Source organism: Bubalus bubalis, chromosome 24 (genome assembly GCF_019923935.1).
Source record: "Bubalus bubalis isolate 160015118507 breed Murrah chromosome 24, NDDB_SH_1, whole genome shotgun sequence".
Taxonomy (NCBI): domain Eukaryota; kingdom Metazoa; phylum Chordata; class Mammalia; order Artiodactyla; family Bovidae; genus Bubalus; species Bubalus bubalis.
In genome coordinates, this window is record NC_059180.1 from 21,134,592 (window position 1) to 21,156,436 (window position 21,845).

The 21,845-nt window shown below is 42.5% G+C and overlaps 1 protein-coding gene across 2 annotated transcripts in view; it reads left to right on the forward strand.

The window, feature by feature from the left end:
- Positions 1 to 21,845, forward strand: part of COG7 (component of oligomeric golgi complex 7) — an 87,049-nt gene that overhangs the window by 26,077 nt on the left and 39,127 nt on the right. For both annotated transcript variants that reach the window (XM_044935592.2, XM_025275600.3), the window contains exons 7-10: positions 6,238 to 6,436; positions 13,174 to 13,301; positions 14,810 to 14,964; positions 19,424 to 19,540. In XM_044935592.2, the coding sequence (XP_044791527.2) occupies positions 6,238 to 6,436; positions 13,174 to 13,301; positions 14,810 to 14,964; positions 19,424 to 19,540 (599 nt within the window). The remainder of the gene's footprint in view (positions 1 to 6,237; positions 6,437 to 13,173; positions 13,302 to 14,809; positions 14,965 to 19,423; positions 19,541 to 21,845) is intronic.

The following is a 21,845-nucleotide window of genomic DNA, read 5'->3' on the forward strand; positions in this document are numbered from 1 at the left end:
AATAGGATCTAATGTGACAGTGTTGCTTGTTGTTCAGCCAGGCAGCCCATGGAATTCCTGGAGGCCGTTATCTTCTGATCTAAAAGCAGGAGGCCCTTAGTCAGGTTGTGCTTGAGTGAACCAGACTTTTTTTATCTTAACTTTGGGTAAAATTTACCTGGTCTAAAGTGAGTTTCCCTTGTTTTCACAATACACCAGTTAGAGTTAGAGGAGTGGTATAGAGTTTTAAAGGTGCCCTCTGACTTAGGGCAGAGGTGAGATAGAGGAACTGCATTTCGTTTACTTTCAGGAACTTTCCATCCTTTAATTTCTTGAATTTTCAGCCTTAAAGGGTATAAATCACTGGTCCCATGTCTTCATGCCAAGAGGTGCCCTGGATCTTCTTTTTTTGTCTGAGTAATGACTAACTGGGCCTGTTCATGGTGTGGCTTATTATATTTTTTTCAAAATTCATTGTGAATCACCCTTCAAGTGTTGGTCAGTCATTTGCAGGCATGAACTTGACGGTGGTTGGAGATGATTCCTCACCCAGGGTCACGTCATTCAAGATTGTTGAAGCAGTCTTCTCCATCCTTGTTTCTTTCTTCTTGAACCATTCAGTCTAAAAAAAAAAAAAAAACCAACCAAACAAGCAAAACAAAAAACAACTTCCTGTGGTAGTTTCATGGTTTTTATGTAATCGTCAGTTTTCAGTGACCCTGTCCATCCACACTCATTTCTGGGTCCTTGTCTGCTGCTTATATCAGGAGGATAAAGACAGTTCGTGCACATATGTACAGATGCCCCTCAGTGTTTGAGAAAAAGGATTTCGACTTCTCACACTTCTGTTCAGGCCTCATCCCAAGTTTTGCAAGATGTGATGTGTGTCCGTGAGTGCATGCTCAGTCCTGTCTGACTCTTTGCGACTGTGTGGACTGTAGCCCGCCAGGCTCCTCTGTCCATGGAAAATTCCAGGTAAGAATACTGGAGTGGGTTGCCACTTCCTACTCCAGGGGATCTTTCCAACCCAGGGATCGAACCCCTGTCTCTTGGTCTCTTGTGTCTCCTACATTGGCAGGCGGGTTCTTTACCACTGAGCCAGCTGGGAAGTCCCTATAAGATACAAGTTTATGCTAATGTACACTTTTGTCCCATGGCCCATTTTCTTTTCAAAATCTGAGCATGATACGTGACTGTCATCTCCTAAAGCTCAGTATAGCGCAGAAGAAAACCAAAGGTGCCAGGGTGAATGTGTCTCTGAAGACTTTTTATCCTCAATATTTTAACATGAAAATTTCCCAATGTACAAAAAATTTGAAAGAATTGTACAGTGAACACCCATGTACCCACCCCTCCTGTGTTCTACGATGAACATTTTGCTATGTTTGCTTTATCACAAATCTATCCATCTCTCCATGTGTCTATCTGTTCACTGACTCATCTTATTTTTTGACTCATTTCAAAGTAAGTTGCAAACATCATTCACTTCCAAACACACATATCATTGACTAGAGTTCAGTATTTGTTTACTGAGATTTTTTAGGTAAATTGTAAAATGTGATGATCTTAAATATGCCATTTGATTAGTTTTGACAAACACAGTTTAACCTAATCCCCTACCAAGGTACAGAACACAACTGTCATCCTAGAAAGTTCTCTTGTGCTCCTTCTCAGTTAGTCTCTGTACCACCATCACCGAGGGCAACCACTGTTCCGTTTTTTTTCCACCATGAATTAGTTCAGCCTGTTGTAGAATTTCATGTAAATGGAATTTTACAGTGTATGTTCTTTTGTTGAGGCTTCTTTTATTCAGCCTGTTTTTGAAGATATATTCATGTTGTGTGTATCAGTAGTTCCTTTTCGTTACTGAACACTCTTACATGGTATGAATATATCTCAGTTTTGTTTATTCAGCCTTTTCTCGATGGACACTTGGACTGTTTCTAGTTTGGTGCGATTATAAGTAAAGCTGCCCTGAACATTGTTCTATAAGTTTTTTCGTGGATACCACATGCTCATATCTCTTGGGTAAAGACATGGGAGAGGCGCTGCTGGGTTATAGAGTAGGTCTATATTTAGATATATAAGAAATCAGCACTTTTGCAAAGTGGTGCTTTTTCACACTCCCACACACAAGTACGTGAGAGTTCCGATTGCTCCACATCCTTGCCATCATTAGATGTTGTCAGTCTTTTTAATCTTAGCCACTCTGGTGGGTGTGTTGTAGTATCTCACTGTGGTTTTAATTTGCATTTCCTTGATGACTAAGGGTGTTGAACTCCTTTTATCATGCTTATTGGCCACTTGTATATCTTCCTTTGTGAAGTATCTGTTCTGGTGTCCTGCCTATTTTTTAAAAAATTGGGTAACTTGCTTTTTTAATTACTGAGTTATAGAAGTTCTTTATATATTCTGGATATAAGTTTTCGATCAGATACATTTTGTAGATATCTCCTTCCAGTATGAGCAGAAGTGTTGATTTTGATGAGTTTGATTTTATCATATTTTTCTGATATGGTTATTCTTTCTTTGTCCTCAGAAACTATCACCAACCCCCAAGTTGCAAAGACATTCTTGTATGTTTTCTTCCAGATGCTTGTTGAGCTTTTACATTTAGTTCTATGGCCCATCTTGAATCAATTTTTGTATATAGTGTAAGGTGGGGCTTCCCTGGTGGCTCAGACAGTAAAGAATAAAGAAGCTGCCTGCGATGCAGGAGACCTGGGTTCCATCCCTGGGTTGGGACGATCCCTTGGAGAAGGGAATGGCTACCCACTCCAGTATTCTTGCCTGGAGAGTTCCAGTGTAAGGTAATGCCAGATTGTTTCTGCATGTGTTGTTTGGGTTAATTCCATGCCCCTAGTTGTTAAGTTTGATCTTGTAGTCTTTTGAACCTTTTGGTTGTTCTTTAACCAATGGCCAAAGCATCCCTTGTGCCAGATCACTTTAAAGGAAAAGGGACACCTTTGAACATGAGAGACCTGTTGGTTGGTCAGCTGAAACTGTCAGCTGTAAACATTGTAGTTTCAGCTGTCCAACCAATTAGAAGGCTTTGGTTTAGAGTTGTTTAGTTTAATTCTTCCCCCGCCTCAAGTCATTTAAGTAGGAGATAAAAGTGAAATAGATACTCATTGCCTAGTCTTTTCTCACAAACGAGGGAGGAGAAGAGTCAGGATTTCTTTAACGAGGGAGGAGAAGAGTTAGGATTTCTTTTTCTAGATAATACTTTTCATTGTCTATTGGTTCCATCCTTTCTTGTAGTAAAATGTTTCTTTTGTCAAATGGGGAAGTTGGACTGGGTGATATCTAAAGACCAACTGTGATTCTCTTATGGTTGGGGGATTGTGGAGGGAATATTAATATTTTGGATAGAGACAGAGGAGGGTGTGTATTGGTCAGTGTTGTGTGAAGGGAGTGGGAATATATGATGGAGAAACGCTGAATGCAAGACAGGAGTTTGGCTTTCTCTAGAAGGCAGTGAGCATCTGGAGTAGTAGTGTGAATGATGTTACTGTTTTAAGAATCAGTTTGGTGTCAGACCATCATCTGTGTAGTTCCTCTGCCAAAAAGCCTTACCAAGAGGAAGTATGCAGATAAATCGAAGACCATTTTTTGAAACAACTATCCTGGACTCTTCAAAAATGTCAGTGTCATGAAAGAAAAACAGTCAGGGAGTTATTAAGATTAAAGGAGACAAAAAGGCAACTGAATGTAATTTCACGATCTTGGATGGGATTCTGCATGATGACAAAAAAAGCTATTCAGAAGAACATTAAAAGGACAATTGAGGAGATTTGAACATGGACTGTAGCAGGTATAAGTATTACATCAAGGTTAAATTTGATTAGTTACAGTGTTGTAGTGATAAGGCTGGCCTTATTCTTAGGAGATATATGCCGAAGTATTTAGTGGTAACATGTCATGATACCTGTGATTACCTTTCCAATGGTTTAGGAAGTAAAGCATTTGTGGCAAAATATTAATTGTTGAATCTTGCAATATTTAAACATTAAAGCATAAGAAAATTCTAAATAACTTTTAAAAGTAGTGAATTTGGTAATGGTAAATAGGGGAATTGATGAAGAAAGACTGAAGACAGGTAGGAAGCTGTTTGGTCTACGATGGTGATGGTAACGTAACAAAGGCATCCAGTTAAAAAATGGGCAATTGTTAGAACCTGGTAAGTGACAAAGGACCTGAAAGAAAGGAAAGTGAAAAGGGAGATTTTTATTCTGGTCAAATGGAGATGCTACTGACAGAAATAAGGAAGTTGAGAGAAACAGGTCTGAGGAGGTCAGCAGGAAAAGAATGAATTCCAATCTGGGACACTTTAAAATTCCAAGAGAGAGCGGCTCAGCTCAATGGTGACGCCTAATAGATGGCTGGAAGCTGTCATTCAGGAAATATAAATTGGTCGTTTTGGTATTTGTTGGGTTAAATGCAAATTTCCTCTGTCTCTTTCTCTCAGACTCCAGCAGTGATATTTATTAAACTAAATAGGTGCTCATTGAATTCACTATGAGAATTAAAAAATTTGATCTTCTCTTTTCATAATAATCTTAAGAAAAGATATTAGCATATTTTGGCCCATGTACATGACCACCTTATAACCAGTTGCTGCCATATGATTTCAGTGGGTGCATTCGTGTTGATAGTCACATTGGTACCCCTCTTCTCTTGGGGGCGAATGAAAAAAGAGATAATATTTACATGATGTAAGTGCTGGTGTCAAGTGAGTGCTGTTTTATGTACGTTGCATAATGTTTTCTAGAATCCTTCCTTTTTATGGCTGAATAATCTGATGTGTGTATTTACCACATTTTGTTTATCCATTCATTTGTAGATGAACACTTGAATTGCTTCTGTCTTTTGGCTATTTGGAATAATGCTGCTGTGAACAGGGGTGTACAAACATCTGTTTGGGTCCGTGTTTTCAATTTTTTGGAGTGTATACCTCCAAGTGGAATTGCTGGATCACATAATCCTATGTTTAACATTTTGAGGAACTGCCAAATGTTTTCCATAGCAACTGCAACATTTTACATTCCCACCAGCCATGCATAAGAATCCAAGATCATGAGAAATTTACCCTGTGTTTTCTTCTAAGAATTTTACAGTTCACTCTTTAACATGTAGGTCTCAACATTTGAGTTAATTTTTATATATGGTATAAGGTAAGGATCCAACTTTTTTTTTTTTTGGCATGTGGATTTCCAGTTTTCTGAGCACCATTTGTCAAAAAGACTGTCCTTTTCCGATGGAATGATTTTTGGCACCCTTGTTGAAAATCATTTGACCATGCGTGTGTTTGTCTGGGCTGTATTCTATCCCATTGGGCTATTTGTCTGTTCTTACGCAGATGCCACACTGTTTTGGCTATTATAGCTCTGTTGTAAATTTTGAAAATAGGAAGTATGAGATAGTCAGTGTTGTTCTTTTTCAATATTGTTTTTGCTATTTGGGGTTCCCTGAAATTCCATATGAATTTTAGAATGAGTTTTCCTGTTTCTCTGGAAAAATACTTTTGGGATTTTAATGGAGAGTGCACTGAATATATAGATGGCTTTGGGTAGTATTACTATCTAACTCTGGAGAAGGAAATGGCAACCCACTCCAGTATTCTTGCCCGGAGAATCCCATGGATGGAGAAGCCTGGTAGGCTATAGTCCACGGGGTTGCAAAAAGTCGGACACGACTGAGCGACTTCACTCACTCACTCACTATCTAACTCGGTGGGTAAAGAATCTGCCTGCAATGCAGGAGATCCAGGTTTGATCCCTGGGTTGGGAAGATCTCCTGTAGAAGGAAATGACAGCCCACTCCAGTATTCTTGCCTGGAGAATCCCATGGACAGAGGATTTGCAGGCTGGTCTACAAATGTGCTTCCAGATCCTCCGACTGATTCAGTGAATTGCTCTTCTTTAGTTCTGTTTGTTCCCTGCCACCCACACCCTCCCTGTTTCTGCATTTCATTTTCACAGTCCTCTCTCTAGCCAATATCTAAATACTACATGTGATAGATTTGAAAATAGTTAGGCAGACATGAAGTAGCCAGTTGTCCTGGAGGCAAGGCACAAGTCTTGCTAGTTTACTTAGCTTCTGAGCACATCTACATGGGTGCTGAGCAAAGCCTGGACCCTGTAGCTCTTGATTGGACCACTTCCTGGCTCACAGGGACTCCTGCAGGCCATCCAGGAGTCTGCTTCATTGGAAGCTTTGCTCCCTTGTGATAACACAGATGCCTCTCTCCCCCTGCAGGTCTTCAAGAACCCCCATGACGTAGTAACTGTTCTGCTGATTCAGACCCTGGGGGCCCTGGTGCCCTCTCTGCCCGTGTGCCTCAGTTCTGGCGTGGAGCGGGCAGGACCTGAGCTGGAGCTCATCAAGCTGCTGGAGTTCTACGATGCCACCGCCCACTTTGCCAAGGGGTTGGAGATGGCCCTGCTCCCCCACGCACGTAAACATGCTTCCTTCCAGCTCTCTGACTTGCCTTCACTCACTTTTTTTGGGTGGGTTGGGAGGCCTGGGTTTGTTTGCCTTTTCCAGTGATTGGAGCAGTGTTTTCCTTCTCAACAGAGAGGGAAACCTTTTCCATGGAAACATTGCCATTATGGAAATAATTGTTGCTTAATATATTTGCCTAGCTCCAGGGCTGCCTAGGTGCTTCACATGCCTGGGGAAGTGACAGGCACTTCTGCAGGGGCTTAGAGTGTAAGCGGCAGGTGGACATTAGTGGCAGCGAGTGGGCAGCAAGTTAGGCTGGGAGGGTGGTGTCCTCTTCCTTTTAAGTCATCACAGAACCTTGGGCAAGTCAACCTAAAAAAGTAAGTTCAAGAGAACAAGTGGATTAGAGGAGGCTTTTGCAAGGGCAACAGCCTATTTTTAAGGGCAAGGGTGCAGTATTAGGACCAAGGGCGGCTATAAGGTACCTGAGCTTTCCCCAGATGCCGTGTGAGAGCACAGCGCTTTTTATTTCCATTTGGGCAAACAATGCGTGGTGTGTTGCATTTCCCCAGCTGTTTCCCATCTATATTAAAAGCATCATAAAGCTTTAAGTCACACAGACCTCGTGAGGAATGCTGCTGTCAAATCAGGAAGTCGCCTCAGGAAGGCCTGCTTCTGCCATTGGGCTGCTGCGTGTCACTAACTTGGTTTATTTACTAGTTATTCTCTTTAATTACCTTCACGTGTAATTACCTCGTACATTCCAGGGAGTGTGTTTGTTGTTCGAGTTCCTGATGACTCATCGGGGGTTTTTGGCACACTTGCTGGTCAGGCCTCGGCTGTGGGAGAGGCACGGTGGATGTGGACAGCTTCCAGGGATCTGGACATCGTTGTCCTAGTAGTTGGAGAGTGTTTAGGCTGAGTGTCCTGCAGGGGCAGAGTGGAATGAAGGCAGGGCCAGAAGCAGGTTGCTTTCCTCCCACTGGTGATGGATATTGCTGAAGAAGAGAGAACCACCCTCTAAAGAACTGGATACAGAAAGTACTTTGTTAGTCAGCCATGGAAGTTTAGATTTTTCATGATTCCTATTGAGATTAAAAAAAAAGTATATGTATTTTTAAATTTAAAAGTACTTCGGAAACAGACATAAAAATAAAAGAGAATAAAAATGATGCATAATCTCTTCACTCAGAGAGGCATGGGAACATTTCCTCCCAGTAGTTCATATATAGATATACATGTTCATAAATGTATATGAAAATAAAGGACTTCCCAGGTAACTCAGTGGTAAAGAATCCACCTGCCAATGCTCTAGACGTGGATTCAGTCTCTGGGTTGGGAAGATCCCCTGGAGGAGGAAATTGGCAACCCAGTATTCTTGCCTGGGAAATCCCATGGACAGAGGAGCCTGGCGGGCTATAGTCCATGGGGTCGCAGAAGAATTGGACATGACTTGGTGACTAAATAACAACAACGTATGAAGTAGATGCATATATAAATATATACATATGCATGTTTCTTGAAAAATACTAGTTTATATGATCTTATACTCTTTCTTTTTTGCTCACGTTAATATAATGAGCATTTTTAAGTCATTAAGTATCTTCCTAAGACATGGTTTTTAATGACCATTTGATAATGATGGCTTACTTTAATTTTTTAATCCACTGTTTAGAAATAAAACTATTAAAAACAATCTTGCACATTAATTTTGGAGCCCACCTCTGATTATTCCTGGAAAGAAGTTTGAAAATTACAGTTGCTAATAAATGAAAAATTTAAAGATTTTGTCACATTTTGTTCTGTAGAAAGTTTCTGCCTCTTTATGGATTCATTTATAGTAAATAAGGCTGCTCATTCCCCCATGCCCTAACCAGCACTAGGCTCTATTGTTTTTCCCCTTGCCAGTTTCTTAGACAGTTAACAATATATTGTTTCAATTTTCATTTCTTTGATTACTAGCCAGTTTGAAAATTATATTATAAAAAGTTATATTTTTTGTCTTGAATTGCTTATTCTTTTGCCTCTTTTTCTGTTTGAGAGTTTAATCTATTTCTGGTTAATTTATAAGGGCAATTTATTTAAAACAATGTTTTATCAAATATGTTACAAAATCAAAGCACTGTTATAAAAATTCATGATACAGTTATATCTATAACATAAGATGAAACTCTCCTATAATCCCACTAGCTGGAAATAACCACTGTTAAAAATTTGGTGTGTATTCCCAAAATATCTTACATAGTATGGATTTTTTCTCATTATCAGCTATGTTGCAGATACATTTTCTAACTTTCTAGTTTACCTTTAAGACTTTTCTATTTTAATGTATATAGTATAACTCAAAAATATCTAAAAGGTTATACAGTAGAAAGTAAAAAAAATAATTAGTTGACTTTATAGTTAACAAGCAATATGTTTGGAGTAGGAAATGACAACCCACTCCAGTATTCTTGCCTGGAGAATTCTGTGGACAGATGAGCCTGGTGGTATAGTCCATGGGGTCATAAAGAGTTGGACACCACTGAACACATACACACACGTATTGGGTTTAGAAAAACCCAGAAAATACAAGGAAGGATAAAGAGCAAACTCAATCAGCTGTCCAGAAACAATATTTTGCATTATATACACATGCATATTTTGTATATGAGTGTCTATATACTTAAATGCTTTTTATTTTTTATTAGTTTTTATTGGAGTATAATTGCTTTACAATGTTGTTACTTTTTTTTTTTTTAAAGAACTACTGTCTTTTAAAAATCTGTATTTATTTATTTATTTTTGATGGAGCTGGGTCTTTGTTACTATGTCAGACTTTCTCTAGTTGCAGCAAGTGGGAGCCACTCTTCCTTGCGGTGGGTGTGTGGGTTTATTGTGGCAGCTTCTCTTGTTGCAGAGCACAGGCTCTAGGGTATGGGAGCTTCGGTAGTTGAAATGTGTGGTCTCAGTAATTGTGGCACTTGGGCTTAGTTGCCGCGCAGCATATGGGATCTTCCTGGACCAGGAATCGAACCTGTGTCCCCTGCACTGGCAGGTGGATTCCTAACCACCGGACCACCAAGGAAGTCCTTGTTAAATGTTTTTAATACAATATTTTATTATCACTGTCACCCTCCTGGTTTTATATGGATTCAGTACTGTCATCCAGCACACAAGTTTTCCTAGTTCCACAGCAGTCTTTATAGCTGTTTCCCTGCCTCTTATTAAAGTCCGCTCAGTGTACATGCATTATTTTCGGTTGTCCTTTCTCTTTAATCTCTTTTAAACTAAAACAGTCCTCTCATCTTTGGTCTTTCATGACACTGATGTCTTTGAAGAATACAGGGTAGTTTTCTTGTAGAATGTCCAATAGCCTGGAATTATCTAATTGTTTCCTTGTGTTTAGATTTAGATGAAACATTTTTAATAGGAATACTACACTGTTGATGATGTATACTTCCTATGGCATCACATCAGGAGACACATAATGTCCAATTATTGGTGGTGGGTTGGATTAATCACTTGGTAGTTATACCTGCCAGGTCACTCCATTGTCAAGTTACGTTTTCCTCTTTGTAATTAATAAGTATCTATGGGGTGATATTTTGAGCCCATAGGAATATTCTGTTCCTTAAGAAACATTTATCTAATGACTGTAGCATCCATTGGTAATTCCTGCCTGAATAAACTTTTACATTGCTGATTATAAAATGGTGATATTCTAGTTCTCTCATTTCTTTTACGTACATTTGCAGGCATTCTTTTGTGAGGAGATTTTTCTTCCTTTGTCTCTCTTTAATGTCACTATAAACTTATGGATTTTTCAATTCATTGTATTATGATACATTATTTTCATTATTCATTTTGATGCTTGAATTACTTCAGATTTGGTCGGTGGTTGCCCCTTCAGGCTGGCTCCTGCATCATTTTGACATGTTCCTATCAGCCTTAGAGTGTTTTATTGCTTTATGGCACACACAGATCCAGGAATATTTTGTACCGCCTCAGACCTGGAATCAGCCGTTTTCTCAAGGAGCTTGGTTTCTTCTAGTGGGAAATGGTATTTAGGAACCAAGATCTGGCACCATGGGTGCTTATTGTTGCTGGGCTATTATTACTTCCTAGGCCCTTTGTGAACAGAGCTAGGAAATACATTTATTTTATTTATTTATTTTTTAATTGAAGGATAAATGCTTTACAGGATTGTGTTGATTTCTGCCAAGCATCAACATGAGTCACCATAGGTGTATGACTCAGGGAACTCAAACCCGGGCTCCATAACAACCTAGAGGGGTGGGATGAGGAAGGAGTTTCAAGAGGGAGGGGACATTTGTGTACCTATTTATTTATTTTTGGTTGTGCTGAGTCTGTTGCTGCATGGGCTTTTCTCTAGTTGCGGCGAGCAGGGGCTCCTCTCTAGTTGTGGTGCGCAGGCTTCTCACTGCAGTGGCTTCTCGTTGCAGAGCACGGGCTCTAGGGCGCTCATAACCAGATGAAGAGGGTTAGGGAAGAACAAGGTCTTTCCAAACAGAAGTAGTAGCTGGTGGCCAGAGGGGAGCTTTTGAGAAACCGAGAGAAGGCTGCAGGCTAGGGGAGTTGTGAAAGAGGCCAAGGCTGTAGAAGTAATAACAAAAGTCAGTTCAGTTCAGTTGCTTAGTTGTTTCCGACTCTTTGCAACCCCATGGACTGCAGCATGCCAGGCTGCATACAACAAAAGTAGCTGGCATTATTGAGAGCTTACATGTGTTCAGATCAGATCAGTTGCTCAGTCGTGTCCGACTCTTTGCGACCCCATGAATCGAAGCACGCCAGGCCTCCCTGTCCATCACCAACTCCTGGAGTTCACTCAGACTCACGTCCATCGAGTCAGTGATGCCATCCAGCCATCTCATCCTCTATCATCCCCTTCTCCTCCTGCCCCCAATCCCTCCCAGCATCAGAGTCTTTTCCAATGAGTCAACTCTTCGCATGAGGTGGCCCAAGTACTGGAGTTTCAGCTTTAGCATCATTCCTTCCAAAGAAATCCCAGGGCTGATCTCCTTCAGAATGGACTGGTTGGATCTCCTTGCAGTCCAAGGGACTCTCAAGAGTCTTCTCCAACACCACAGTTCAAAAGCATCAATTCTTCGGCACTCAGCCTTCTTCACAGTCCAACTCTCACATCCATATGTGACCACAGGAAAAACCATAGCCTTGACTAGACGAACCTTTGTTGGCAAAGTAATGTCTCTGCTTTTCAATATGCTATCTAGGTTGGTCATAGCTTTCCTTCCAAGGAGTAAGCGTCTTTTAATTTCATGGCTGCAGTCACCATCTGCAGTGATTTTGGAGTCCCCAAAAATAAAGTCTGACACTGTTTCCACTGTTTCCCCATCTATTTCCCATGAAGTGATGGGACTGGATGCCATGATCTTCATTTTCTGAATGTTGAGCTTTAAGCCAACTTTTTCACTCTCCACTTTCACTTTCATCAAGAGGCTTTTTAGTTCCTCTTCACTTTCTGCCATAAGGGTGGTGTCATCTGCATATCTGAGGTTATTGATATTTCTCCCGGCAATCTTGATTCCAGCTTGTGTTTCTTCCAGCCCAGCGTTTCTCATGATGTACTCGGCATATAAGTTAAATAAGCAGGGTGACAATATACAGTCTTGACGTACTCCTTTTCCTATTTGGAACCAGTCTGTTGTTCCATGTCCAGTTCTAACTGTTGCTTCCTGACCTGCATACATATGTTAGACACATACTATTTTACCTAATCTCCAGTTAAGCCTATAAAATTGATGCCATTATTAACCTCATTTTACAGTTGAGGAAACAGACATTGAAAAGTTAAGTCATTTGCACCCAGTCCTCTAACAGGAAGCAAGAGAACTTCAGTTAGAAGAGCCTTCATCCTTAACTACCCTCTTTCACCTCCTGAGGTCAAGCGATGGTAGAACTTTGCAGGCTATGGAAAAGATTTTGGATCCCAGCTGAAGAAAGAATTCTTAGCAGCCGAATTACTGTGTCATAGAATATGCATGTTAAAATTTTCATGTAGTTGAGTACAGGAATTTTGGTGCATATCCCATTTCTGCAAAATCCTAGAAATGCTCCAAATGAAAATGTTCTTTGTGCAGAGCCTTTTCTCTGTAGCAGTTCTTGAACTTGACCCTGGGGAGGGTTATCATTTGAAGAGGTTCTCAATTATGATGGGTTATAGGATTGAGGGGCTCCATATGTTTATTATTATTTTTAAATTTTTTATTTATTTGTTTTTGGCTGCATTGGGTCTTTGTTGCTGCCCAAGGGCTTTCTCTAGTTGCGGCAAGCCTGGGGTGGGGGCTATTCTCTAGTTGCCATAGGTGGGCTTCTCACTATGGCGGCTTCTCTTCCTGCAGAGCATGGACTCTAGAGCGCAGGCTCAGTAGTTGTGGCCCACAGGCTTAGTTGCTCCAAGGCACATGGGATCTTCCCGGACCAGCGATCAACCCGTGACCCCTGCATTGGCAGGCCGATTCTTAACCACTGGACCACCAGGGAAGCTCCCTGAATCAGTGTCTTTAATAGCGCTTTAGGCAAATAGTACACAAAGCTCAAATTTATTGAAATATTTACTGACATGATTGTTGCAGGTTTCATAAATGGTAAAAGCAGATGAACAGAAGGTAGTCACCCCAAAGATGAAATAGGAAAAGTTCCAGTAGAGTTCCTTCCACCTATCGTTTTTCACCAGTTAATTTCCAGTTCTTTGTTCATTATTGCTTTTAATTTCTGATTTCCTTGAAGATGAGCAAAACTTGGTGAAAGTCATGGAACTGGTGGATGCTGTGTATGGTCCGTACAAGCCCTACCAGCTGAAGTATGGAGACATGGAAGAGAAGTACCTTCTCATCCAGTTCAGCGAGGTGCCTCTGGTAAGGTCACAACACTGCCAGGGCCAACTGGGCATCGCTGTATCTGCCAGGCTAGGGTCTGGGTGTCTGGGATGCTTCAGAGAAGGTGGGAACCAGCATACTGAATGCAGAGAGTGGGAACAGGTGTGTAAAACATGGGCTCTCAGCACTTCCTGGGCTCTTGTAATCCAAATTAAAACGAGACCACAGGTCTGCTACCTGGTTTTTATTTAAAATCCCCAGTAAGGACCTCGCACCCCTCAGAGGCTTAAATCTTCTCAAGATTAAGTTGGTTATCTCCCTGAGTCAGTCATGATTATGCAGTCTTTTGTTCAAGGCAGATATGCAAACAGACACTGGAGCGGAGCACTCAAGGACAGTGCTCTCAGGCCAGGTTCACCAGGTGGACACACCAGAGGGGAATTTCCATTGCAAATAATTAAGGCTGTCTAGTGGGAGGTGGGAGAAGGCAATGGCACCCCACTCCAGTACTCTTGCTTGGAAAATCCCGTGGATGGAGGAGCCTGGTGGGCTGCAGTCCACGGGGTCACTAAGAGTCGGACACGACTGAGCGACTTCACTTTCACTTTTCACTTGCATGCATTGGAGAAGGAAATGGCAACCCACTCCAGTGTTCTTGCCTGGAGAATCCCAGGGACGGGGGAGCCTGGTGGGCTGCCGTCTATGGGGTCATGCAGAGTCAGACACGACTGAAGTGACTTAACAGCAGCAGTGGGAGGTGAGTTGACATTGAAGAATAGATCTTACAGTAGTTCAAGTCAGCTGCCTCCTGCCATTTTTTTTCTGTTTTCTAAGGATGTCCCTAGAAAGTCTGTTCCAGTCAGTTATGTTTTTGCCCCTGAAGGAAGCATGTTTTTTTTTCAGTGCATTCTTTTGGAGTGTGTGATACGGAGAATTCAGACCCTCACTTGAGAGCCAGAGGGAGAGCTGTTGCTGCTGCTGCTAAGTTGCTTCAGTCGTGTCCGACTCTGTGCAACCCCGTAGACGGCAGCCCACCAGGCTCCCCCGTCCCTGGGATTCTCCAGGCAAGAACACTGGAGTGGGTTGCCATTTCCTTGTCCAATGCATGAAAGTGAAAAGTGAAAATGAAGTCGCTCAGTCATGTCCAACTCTTCTCGACCCGATGGACCACAGCCTACCAGGCTTCTCTGTCCATGGGATTTTCCAGGCAAGAGTCCTGGAGTGGGGTGCCATTGCCTTCTCCTCAGAGGGAGAGATACCATCTTAATCACAGAAAAAGAGGAAAGAGATAAAAATATAAGGATGACTATAAGGATTTGATCATGCTTTTTGGCCAGGAGTTTATTTCTGTGATCTCACTGGCCACTTAGACTGTTCTTCGCTCAGTCAGGCTCTTAAAGAGCTCTCATAGTTTGGGACTACATTTCTGATGTTCATCGTAAGTGGTTTAACCATGAATGAGGAGGTCTGGAGCTCCTCCCATCTGAATGTTGTCTATTCATTTGTTCTTCAGTCTGAGGCAGCTTTTTATTGTCTTTGCTGACCAGGAACACGGGGAAGTCATTGACTGTGTGCAGGAGCTGAGCCACTCTGTGAACAAGCTCTTTGGCCTGTCTTCTGCAGCCGTTGACAGATGCATCAGATTCACCAGCGGCCTGGGGACCTGTGGCCTGCTGACAGCCCTGAAGTCTCTCTTTGCCAAGTAAGGCTGGGGAAGTGGGATCAGGGCCAGCGGCAGGGAGATATGGCCTGCTGGTGGCCCTCAAGTCCCTCTTTGCCGAGTAAGGCTGGGAGAGTGGAGTCAGGGCCAGCCTCGTGGGAGAGTGGTGTCTCCCAGTTAAAAATGCGGATGTCCGTATTCCAGCCATGAATCCTGGAGAGGCACTTGTACCCCTTAACCTAAGCCTAAGGGGACATCCTTAATGATGCTAAGAACATCACAGCACATTCATTATGGTGGAGCATTTAAAGCAACCAGAATGTCCACCAATTTGGAAATGGCCAAATAAGATATGGTCTATTGATACTAAGGGAGTTCTTTATGAGGCAGTTAAAGTGTTAATTCTGTCTACACATAACAGCAGGGGTAGATGTCAAAACATAGTGTTGAAGTGAATAAAAAGTTGTAGGATACAATGTAGAGTACATTTTCTGTAGCAGGGTTCAGCAAAGCTTTTCTGCCAAGGACCAGAGGATAAGTATGGTAGGCCTTGAGGGCTTTGCAGTCAGTAGAGACCTTCATAGAGAGTGCTTCCCCAGAGGTACAAAAGCAGCCAGAGACAACACATACCTGAGTGGATGTGGCCTTGTTCCAGTAAAACTTTGTTTACAAGAAACCAGGAGTGCCAATTCTTATTCTGGATCCTTTTTGAAACTATAAGTGCATTATATATTCCTATAGAATACAGGTCACCAAACTCTAGCTCATGAGCCAAGTCTGTTTTTGTAAAAGTTTTTGTAAAAGCGTTATTGGAATTCCACCAAGCCCATTCACTTATCTGTGGCCTCTAAATCCTCCCAATGAAGTTAGTGTTGAGTAGTTAGAACAGAGACCTTGTGACTTGCAAAGCTTAATACCTGGACCTTAACAGACAAAGTTTGCTAAGCCCTGATGTGGAAGGTTAGGCAAAACTCAAAACACTGATTATATTTGAGGAGAGGGAGGACTAAGTTAGTAGTCATTGGAGACTTAGCTTTGTTATTTTCTGATTCTTAAAAAGGAGAATAAATGAACACATTTCTTGTGTTATTAAAAATAGAAAATAAAAAAATATATAAACATCATGCTCAGTAGAAGAAGCCAGTCAGACAGGACCTCACGTTATATGATTCCATCTATACATAATGTCCAGAACAGGCAAATCTATAGAGACAGACAATAGGTTAGTGGCTGCCTAGGCAGGGGATGTGGGTTCCATCCTGGGTCAGGAAGATCCCCTGGAGGAGGAAATGGCAAACCACTCCAGTATTCTTGCCTGGGAAATCCCACAGACAGAGGAACCTGGCAGGCTGCAGTCCATGGGGTCGCAGAAGAGTCAGACGTGACTGAGCAACTACACCAAAGGGCTGGGGAGGGGGGGCATTTGGAGAAGATGCAGGTTGGCTGCCAAAAGGTAGCAGGGTTTCTTTTAAGGCTGATGAAGCCTGTTTTAAAGTTGATTGTGGTGACGGTTGCTCAACTCTGTGACTGCGTAAATGACTTGTGTGATTTGTGGATTGCAAAGGCAATAAAGCCATTAGAAGAAAGAAAGAGGGAAGACCAAAATTAAATTTACTTAGAGAAAAGAAGAGGTAAGAAATTTCAGTATAAGGCTGGATTCTCTGACCTGTGCGATTGAGGTGGAAGGGCCCTTGGGAGGTTAGATGCTTCAGTCTTTAGCTTACGGACAGATACATTCTCAGGCTCTGCAAGAGATCGTATTCTGGAATAAAGTTGCCTTGAGTCTCAAGAAACTCCTCGTACTGAACTGAATGCTCTTTTGCTGCCGTAAGTTTAGGGAGCCCTTGTCATTCCAGAAATACTGAACATGCCCCTGTGAGCTCTGAGGGCCCGTGCTGCTGGTCACTGCCGTGGGCGGTCTGCACCTCCGAGGGCGGCTTACAGGAAGATACTGAGGGACAGGGGTCCTGCTCGCAGAGGGAGGGGGAGCGCGTGAGCCCAGACGGGACCTCCAGAGAGAGAAACATCAGCAACAGGTTTAATCAAATAAAAGTCACCTCTTTCTCTGCCACCAACCAGGATTTTGAGATATAAAAATTTTATTATAAAATAACAAAAGTAAAATGCTTTCAAAAATATATATATATTTAAATACAAAAAGGTGTAAAAAAGAAAGAGTCTTCCTTCTTTCCTGCCCATGTCCTTCTCCTCAGAAGTCACAAGTTTTAGTCTTTTATTTAAATATATTTAGCTGCACTGGGCCTCAGTTTCGGCACGCGGGATCTTGGTTCGCTGACCAGGGATCGAACCCAGGCCCCCTGCATTGGGCTCAAGGAGTCTTAGCCTTCTCACTCTTCTCTCCAGACTTTAAAGAAAATTTGTTTGTGTATCACCTTTAACTGTTATGTCTTGAGTCTCAGCTCTGAAAGGCGAGGAACTGGGCTTCCTTGAGCTGGTCCTCTCATATCCTCTCCCCTCCCAGTTCTCGTTGGTGATGTTTTCATTTTTGGTTCTTCTATTGGTTACTTCAGTTCCTTCATTTTAAAAAGTAATGCAAATGCATATTAAAAATTCAAAGTGGACCAAAGGATGTATGATGAAGCCAGATCACCTTCTCGAGAAGGGGAGGATTTGAAGCTACCAAAACAGCTGATATTTGTTTATGAAATTAGTCAGGGAAATACGGGTGATACTGACTTGCCCAGGGTTCAAGTGGGACCTTGTTCAGTAGTGGAGGGGGCATGGGATGGTGTTCAGGAAGGAGGGGTAGGGAGGATGAAGGATGCAGGCAGGGCAGGAGGGTAGCCTAACCTGGACTCGGCCAAGGCTGTAGAATCCATAGTTAAAGATGGGGTGGTACAGAGTCAGGGGCGTTCTGGCTGTGAGGGAGCCTGGGCCCAGGAGGTGGAGCCCCCTGAGCTGAGATCCTGGCTCAGGCACTTAACTAGCTGGGACCTTGGGTGGGTTCGTGCACCTTTCTGAGTCGTTATCTTTTAGTTGGGGAAACTGATGGTGATAATACCGCCTTTCTGTGTGGTTGTGAATACTGAGTGAGAAGTGAATGTGCTTAGTCTCTCAGTCAGTCTTTGCAACCCCATGGACTGTAGCCCGCCAGGCTCCTCTGTCAATGGAATTCTCCAGGCAAGAATACTACTGTAGTGGGGAGCCTTTCCCTTCTCCAGGGGATCTTCCCAACCCAGGGATCAAATCCAGATCTCCTGCATTGCAGGCAGATTCTTTACCAGCTAAGCTATCAGGGAAGGCAGTGCAGAAGACATCATTAAGTCCATTTTGAAGATGAGGAAACTAAGGCCCAAAGACACCCAGGTACTTGCCTAGATACTGCAGTGCAGGTCTGTCATTGCCTCACAGCCTGTTTCTGGATGTCTCCCTTATGCCCAGGCCTGTGCTAATTCCTGGGGATACAATTATGAGCCACAGAGGGATAGTCCCTGTTCTCTCCCAGAGCTTCTAGTCTAGTGACAGCAATAAACATGAAACACATACATTAAATAAGCTACTTAGTGATACTTGGGATTTAGTGATAAGTGGGATGTGATAAGCTATTTAGTGATAAATGGGATGAAGAAAAGTAAGTAGTATGGGCGGGAGCAAATGGCACAGTCTTCGAGGGAGGGTGTTCAGTTTGGAATCCAGTTTTATGCTTCGTTAAGGTTGGGCCCAAGCCATGGGGCTTGGCTGTTTACTCTGAATTCAAGGATTGCAGTGGGCTTCCCTGGTAGCTCAGCTGGTAAAGAGCCCACCTGCAATGCAGAAGACCCTGGTTCGATTCCTGTGTCGGGAAGATCTGCTGGAGAAGGGATAGGCTACCCACTCCAGTATTCTTAGGCTTCCCTTGTGGCTGAACTGGTAAAGAATCCGCCTGCAATGTGGAGACCTGGGTTCGATCCGTGGCTCGAGAATATCCCCTGGAGAAGGGAATGGATACCCACTCCAGTATTCTTGGGCTTCCCTTGTGGCTGGATACCCACTCCAGTATTCTGGCTTGGAGAATTCCATGGACTGATTGTATAGTCCATGGGGTTGCAGAGTCGGACACAACTGAGCGACTTTCACTTTCAAAGATTTCACTGCTGCAGAAGTACCTTGTGGTATCCTAGGTATCAGTCAGGTATTATAGTGAGGCTGTGATGTTTTAAAACAGTCCTTTAAATTAGCTTCCAAAGAAATGCCTCTGTTAGGATGAGGGAGTGATTTGCCAGCATCTCTGTCACCTGGTGGGTCACAGAGTTGTGGTCTTAGTGGCCGTCCCCTTCCCCCTCATCTTGAACATCTCTTAAAGCTGCCTGCAAGATGAAAAAGACCGTCTTGTTACCTAGAGACTTGTTTGTGGTCAGAGCTTTATGAGTCGTGACAACCCTTCCTAGGATAGCCTCTGAAGATGCTCTCATTAGCGGTTTGTCTAAAGCTTTGTAATTCCTGGTGTCTCTAGGTCTGGAGAGTTCATGATGACACCGTTGATAATTTTTCTTTCCCCTAGGTATGTGTCTGACTTCACTAGTACTCTTCACTCAATACGAAAGAAGTACAGACTGGATGATATTCCTCTCAACTCTCTTTTTCAAGAAGATTGGACGGCTTTTCAGAATTCCATTAGGTAAAATGGGAGTAAACATATATACACATATATTATATATAACAGTGTATAAAAATGATAAATGTGGGGCTTTTTTCTCTTTGACTGTCTCCTCCACCTCCCCCCCTTAAAGCAAATACTCTAGACACTGCAAACAAGCCAATAAACAAACCAAAAGCAAACAAACAAAAAACAAACACCAAAAAGACCTGTCTTGCTCTTAAAATATTTTTAGAAATTCTTTAGGAACTCATTTCCTTTGGTGATTTAAGTTTTTTGTCTGGCTTGAGATTTTTCCCCCCTTAGCCTACAGTTTTTGCAGTAAGTTAGAGCTTTTATATTTTAGAAAATGCACAGCTGATTGTATCCTGTTTCTGGATCTAAGTGCCATAGCACTAAATGGTAAGGCAGTACTCTTTGGCCTGCAAAGAGCCATATAAGAGTTCCATGAAAGGACTTGAGGTGACCCTCCTGAGTTGCTGTTGACAGGCTCCAGGGTAGCCTCTGTGACCTGTGGGTTGCTTGGTAGACACCCTGTTGCCCTAAACCCTGAGGTCTGATCTGAGTGTGACTGGCAGTGGCCTGAGGCATTTGGCCCTTGATATGTCCAGCCAGGGAATGCAAATGCTGGCCAGTGGCCGGATCTGACCTATGGACAAGCTTTGTTTGATCACAGGATTTAAAAAAATTTTTTTAGTTTATTTGCCAGCATGTAAAACCAGATATAACATAATCTAGCTTTCCAACATAATGTCAAAACTGGACTCTGTGGAAGCACTGGGTCTGTGTCGCCCCAAAGCCTTGACTTCTGCCTGGGGCTGGAAGCCGAAACCCCCGCTTGACTAGGTGAATGTTCTCTGTTCTCTTCTCCCACTCCTATGAGGCCTATCAGCTGTACTATTGGCCTGCGATAAAAAGCAATCCAGAAATTTCTTTTCCTTACAACCTTTCTTCACAGACATGTGTTCCGGAAAAGCAAGCTGCTCTCCCCCCACTTACATTCCTTGCCTGACCCCCCCGGGCTAGGTACCGTGTGCGGGGTACCCATGGCGCACGTGCGTCCAATGACCACCTTATCAGGGTAAACCCAGGACCTCCCAAGACCATCTGGAATATCTCCTCACGGGCTCTGATCTGAACTTTTATTTTTTTGATGAAATTTAATGTTCTAGATGCTAATATCCCTTATCAGCTGTGGCAGCTTGGTACACCAGAAAATATTATGCACGAAGTTGTTCTGTTGTACCTGATGTGAGTGGAATATTTCACTTTCTCATAAACCTTTCTTATGATGGAATGCCTAGATATCTTGGTGATGATAGGCACTTTTAGAGAAAGTTAAAAGTTAACTAGCCCTGAGATGTTTTTAATCCTTGGATTTGTCCTGACATTATAGTTTGGTGTTGAAGGACTAAGTGGCTGGAGTTTGAGGCCTAACATAAAATTACTCGGAAATTAAATGAATATTAAATTCAGACATGATGATCATTCAGGCTTATCTCTCAGAAACAAAAGGATTAAACTCATCTGCCTTTCATGTGATCAGAATGGAACATAATTCTAATATCAAAACAGTTTTCTCTTCTATGCCTGGCAAATAGCAGGCATCTCACAAACATTAAATTATGAATTCTGGTTTTTAAATTTTAGAGACAAAAGATTTCCAACCCATTTTTTGTTTGTTTCTGTTTTGTTTTTTTTTTTGTCACTACAAAACTTGTGGGATCCTAGTTCCCTGACCAGGGATGGAACCCAGGCCCTCAGCAGTGGAAACTCGAGTGCTAACCACTGAGCCACCAGGGAATTCCCTCCAACCCATTTTCTCAAAGACAAAAACCAAAAGCAACTTCAGTATTTTGTGTGCGTGCTAAGTTGCTTCAGTTGTGTCCGACTCTTTGCAACCCTATGGACTGTAGCTGGCCAGACTCTTCTGTCCATGGGATTCTTCATATAAGAATACTGGAGCAGGTTGCCATGCCCGCCTCCAGGGGATCTTCCTGATCCAGGGATCAAAGCTGGATCAGATCTTTTAGGTCTCCTTCATTGGCAGGTGGGCTCTTTACCACTAGCACCACCTTGTATTTTGGGACATGTTAAATTATTTCAGATCACGTTGGATAGAGTTGTGATTCATAGCAGGGAGACCCATGACAGAGGAATATCAGAAAGGACCAGAATTTCCCTTTTACATGAATTACTAATGAATGAAACATTTCAGGTCAGCCCTCTAAGTGGGCTTCCCTGGTGACTCAGACGGTAAAGGTAAAGAATCTGCCTGCAGTGCAGGAGACCCACGTTTGATCCCTGAGTTGGGAAGATCCCCTGA